This window comes from Antrostomus carolinensis, unplaced genomic scaffold, assembly GCF_000700745.2.
Source record: "Antrostomus carolinensis isolate BGI_N321 unplaced genomic scaffold, ASM70074v2 scaffold35729, whole genome shotgun sequence".
Taxonomy (NCBI): Eukaryota; Metazoa; Chordata; class Aves; order Caprimulgiformes; family Caprimulgidae; genus Antrostomus; species Antrostomus carolinensis.
In genome coordinates this window covers 371-4,991 of record NW_010339842.1, presented here as the reverse complement: position 1 = coordinate 4,991, position 4,621 = coordinate 371, and the positions used below count along the sequence as shown (strand labels likewise).

The window sequence follows — 4,621 nt, the reverse complement described above, 5'->3', positions numbered from 1 at the left end:
AGCTGAGCTCCGAGGGGAGAGCAGCGGCAGGATTTCGTTAGCCTGCCTCTTAAGGCAGTGAAGTCTTCATCCCCTCCCACGATCCCTCCCCAGCCTGACCCCGTCCGGCACAGGGGTGGTGGGACCTCAGCCTTCATCTGGAGCTTCCCAACAAGCTGTAAGTCCTTCTTGTGTTGGAAAATCAATTTTCCCTCTGGCTGTTTTATGGTCGCCCCATCAGCCCCTTTGCATGGACAGTAGAGTCGGAGCCCGGGTTGATTTTTGGGGTTGGCTTTGGGGCTGTGTCCTGCTCTGCTTCGGGAGCAGGGAGAGGGGACAGCCCTGCTGACATCCCTCCTGATGATGGGGCAGAGGGGCCAAGGTGGGCTGGGGAACTGCCAGGGTTGTTTGTGGATTGGAAATGAGGCAAGAAATGCTTGGGAACCCTGGTGGGAAGTTGTGGGGAGATTTTTTGGGTGGTTTCCCAAAAGAAAGGCTGTGTGTGGCTGGGGTAGGATGGGCGTGAGGGTGCAGAGCCATGGTGATCAGCAGCATCCTGGCACCACACTAATGAAGACAGGGGCAGAGGGAGCGGGGGCAGCAGAGGGGTTGGGAAAGCATCCTGCAGACCTCCCTGTCTCTCCGTAGCCATGAATCCCTACATCAACTGCTCTGGCCCTCAGTTCCCCCTGCCCCAGCAAGACTTTCCTGTGGAGCCCATCAGCCCTGATCTCTGCAACAGACTTCACCCAGAGACCTTGTTTGACCCCAAGGATGCCAACCTGACAGAGGAGCAGCTGCGGGATAAGTACCTGGGACCTCGACGGTCCAACTTCTTTGTCCCTGTCTGTGTCATCTACCTGCTGATCTTTGTGGTGGGGGCTGTGGGCAATGCGCTCACCTGCATCGTCATCCTCCGTCACCGGTTCATGAGGACACCCACCAACTACTACTTGTTCAGCTTGGCTGTGTCCGACCTGCTGGTCCTGCTGCTGGGGATGCCCCTGGAGTTGTATGACATGTGGAGCAACTACCCCTTCCTGCTGGGTGCCAGTGGCTGCTATTTCAAGACGCTGCTCTTTGAGGCTGTCTGCTTTGCCTCCATCCTCAACGTCACGGCCCTGAGCGTGGAGCGCTACATCGCTGTGGTGCACCCACTCAAGGCCAAGTACGTGGTGACCAGGAACCATGCCAAGAGGGTCATCATCACCATCTGGGTCTTGTCGATCATCTGCTCAATCCCCAACACCAGCCTCCATGGGCTGCAGCCTCTCTATGTGCCTGGCCGGGGGCAAGTGCCTGATTCAGAGATCTGCACCCTGGTGAAGCCACGTTTGACCTACAACCTCATCATCCAGATCACTACCATCGTCTTCTTCTTCCTGCCCATGGGAACCATCAGTGTCCTGTACCTGCTCATTGGCCTGCAACTCAAGAAAGAAAAGATGCTGGAGGCCTTGGGAGCCAAGTCTGGCAGTAACCACAATGGCCACAAAACCCGGGGGCAGAAGAAAGTAAAGAGGAGGCAGGTCACGAAGATGCTGTGTGAGTCCAACACTGGGAAGCCTGGTGCTGGGGATGGGCAGAGCCAGGGGGGTATCTCCCAAGGCTGTGTTGGGGGAGGGTGCTGAGGGGAAACTGAGGCACGGCCTGTCCAAAGCACTGAGGCTGGGTTGTCCTGGGGGAATCCTGCAGGGCTTACTTGTGGGGTGTCAGGGCAAAGGCAGATCTGGTGGCTCTGGTCCAGCGGTGATGTTTGCTTGTGCCAGCTCCCTGCCAACCATGAGACCTCCTCTCCTCCAGGGAAGTACTGGATGAGAAAGGTAAAGGAGGTGGGTTGTGATGAGGGAACCTGCTCCCTGGCCCCCAGCCCAGACCTCGCATGCTGGTGGTGGTGATGGGATTTTCTAGAGAGGGATCAGTTCCTACCCAGCCCTGCAGTCTCTGCAACCATCCTGGGGCAATGATGCACTGACCCGAGGCTGGACTGGCCCATTCCTCTGTTCCACAGCTCTGTGCTCTTGCTCCCCTCCCCAGCACCATCCCCGCAGCCTCTGGCCCCCTTCCCGGCAGCAGCAGTTGGCTGCCCTTGGGCAGCGATCTCTCCCCGGCACGCTGACCTCCGCCTGCTCCCAGCCCTGTGACAGCACAGCGATGGCGGGTTGCCCAGCCCAGTCCATCGTTGGGGCCAGCACTGCTTCTCCGCTGTGTCCCAGAAAACTCTGCTTCCCCCAGCACTGGGGCTGGGAGGGGAACAAAGAGGAACCTGTCCCTGTATGCCATGGGGATGCAGCGTGGCATGGGTATGGCAGGGCAGGGGACCCCAGGGCCACCTATATCCCACACTCTTGCCTTTCCATAGGCAGAGCTGGGCTACAAAAAAAAACCCACAACAAAAAAACAAACAAAACCAGAGCACAAGGAAAGGGCACAAATAGCTCTTGCTCCTTGGACTTTTCCAGTGAAGGTGGCAGGGTTCCCGGAGGCTGGATGCCCACAGAGGTGTCCCCCAGCCACGCTGCATGGCCCTGGGGCTGTGGCAGGGCTGATGGGGGGGAGAGACACATGGCACAGCAGCGCCTGGAGCAGCCCTTGTAGGAGATGGAGGGAGGGGAATCCTGTCCAGACCTCCAGCCCCTCCATGGCAAATCAAAAAGGCACTGAGGGTGGCCCTTCCCCTCTCCCCCTTCCTCTCTCCTATGTTTTTTTGGGTGTTCTTTGCTATGGCCAAAGCCAAAATGGGGCAGTACTTGGCCAGGGACTGGAGGTTCCTGGGGCAGTGAGCCCCATTCCCCCAGTAACACCAGCTCCTCGGCTCCCCACAGTCGTACTGGTGGTGGTGTTTGGGATCTGCTGGGCCCCCTTCCACACCGACCGCCTTGTCTGGAGCTTCATCTCCACCTGGACCAGCCACATGCTGCACATGTTCCAGTATGTCCACATCATCTCCGGTGTCTTCTTCTACCTGAGCTCAGCCACCAACCCCATCCTCTACAACCTGATGTCCACCCGCTTCCGGGAGATGTTCAAGGAGGTGATGTGCCACCCTGGCCACCGCCCACTGCAATCACAGAAGTACTCATCCAGTGTCACCCGTGCCACCACCCGGAGCACCGAGTGTGAGCCCATGCCTGGCACCAATGGGCTGCCCCTCTCCAATGATGAGGAGTATGAGCTGGAGGAGGTGGAGGGGGGCCAGGCCGTTACCCATGCAACATCTCATTGCTGAAGAGTGGGAGGATACAAGGGGACTGGGACCAGCTTTCCCCAACACCAGCATCCATCTGATCGTGGTGGGGAGCGGGGCAGGAGTGATGGAGGGGTCCCCACCTCTCTGTGCCATCCCTCTGGGATGTGAAGGCTGGTTTTCTCGGCAGCGCTGCTCTGGTGGCCGTGCTGTGCCCTGGATGCACTGCACCCACTGCGCTCAGCACCGGGGCTGGCCAAGGCCAGGTCATCCCTCGTGGTGCAGGGATGGCTGGATTCTATGTAAGGGATATACCAGCAATCCCCCAAAACATCCCACCACTCCCGGCCCAGTGGGGTGAGCCTGTGGGTGCAGGCGTCAGGGGTGTCAGGCATTCCAGGCTGTTTTCAGGGCACTGTGCTGGATGGGTCCCTGGGAGGTGCTTGCACCTGGGCTGAGACCCACAGGGGTGGGAGAGGTTTGCATGGGATGGAGTGGGGGAAAAAAAGGGTCTGTGGGTGCCTTCTCCCTTGAGACCTCCCCAGGGCTCTCTGGCACTGACATGTCTCTGATTTTCTTGCACGTACCTTCAATGGTGCCAGGAAATGCAGGACAACAGGAGTCCCAGGCTGCCCACAGCACCGAGGCACCGCTCTGCACCTTCCCTTTGCCCACAAACACACGCCGCTTTCCCCCCTGCACGCCTCTGGTGGGTGTCACCCTCCTCTTCCTCAGCCTGCCGTCACCCCCTGCACCCCTGGGGAATGCGGGGAGCCTTCCTCCATCCCTGCCCTGCATGGGCCAAGCCTCACTGAGAATTAAAAAAAGCTGTTGGCCTGATTTGTGCCCTGGTTGTGTCCCCCAGGACCCAGCTCTGCTCCCAGCATGGGACTGAACCCAGGCCATCCTCTCTGGGGGGGTGGTGGGCAGGCCATGTTCCAGGGTGATGGGCACAGGGATGTCCCACCAGCCATGCCTGCAGGCTCTGCTGCCGTGGTGGGTCTGTGGGGCTGGGTGGGCTCAGGGCAGGGCAGGGAAAGCATGAGCGGGATGCACACATCCTTCCTGACCCCTGGGATGCTCGGGCCAAGCTGGGGCTGGGGCCAATGCAGAGAGAGAGCTGCCTCCGGAGCGGTGGTGATCAATCTGTCCTCAAACACATGGCTCAGGAAATGTCACGAAAATGCCAGAGAGCATGGGCTGGCTGGTCACACTCCCCTGGGCTGGAAGGACCCATTGATTTGCTGTCTGATATCAATGCCACTGACTTCCCAGTGTACACCAGGTCCTCCCACATAATGAAATATTGAGGCTCTGAAATGCCGCCTGAGGGGCTTTCCAAGCACCTTGAGGTCTTGCCTCGCATGACTTCCCCAGCCTCAGTTCCTCCCCAGCCAGCCAGGGAGGCTCCCCTGGCTCAGCATCCCAGGGCTGTGCCTTTGGGCAGTGTGGATA

At 59.3% G+C, this 4,621-nt stretch overlaps 1 protein-coding gene across 1 annotated transcript; it reads left to right on the top strand.

The window, feature by feature from the left end:
* Positions 1 to 629: 629 nt before the first annotated feature.
* On the top strand, positions 630 to 3,208 carry NMUR1 (neuromedin U receptor 1). The gene is made up of 2 exons (XM_010175994.1): positions 630 to 1,524; positions 2,805 to 3,208. The coding sequence occupies exons 1-2, from the start codon at positions 630 to 632 to the stop codon at positions 3,206 to 3,208; spliced, it is 1,299 nt and encodes a 432-aa protein (XP_010174296.1).
* Positions 3,209 to 4,621: the final 1,413 nt, after the last annotated feature.

What these genes read in the sequence shown, in the direction of transcription:
- NMUR1 (XM_010175994.1), top strand. Translation starts at nt 630, where the DNA reads ATGAATCCCTACATCAACTGCTCTGGCCCTCAGTTCCCCCTGCCCCAG. An exon ending in GCAGGTCACGAAGATGCTGT is followed by an intron (nt 1,525 to 2,804) that starts GTGAGTCCAACA and finishes GGCTCCCCACAG; the next exon opens with TCGTACTGGTGGTGGTGTTT.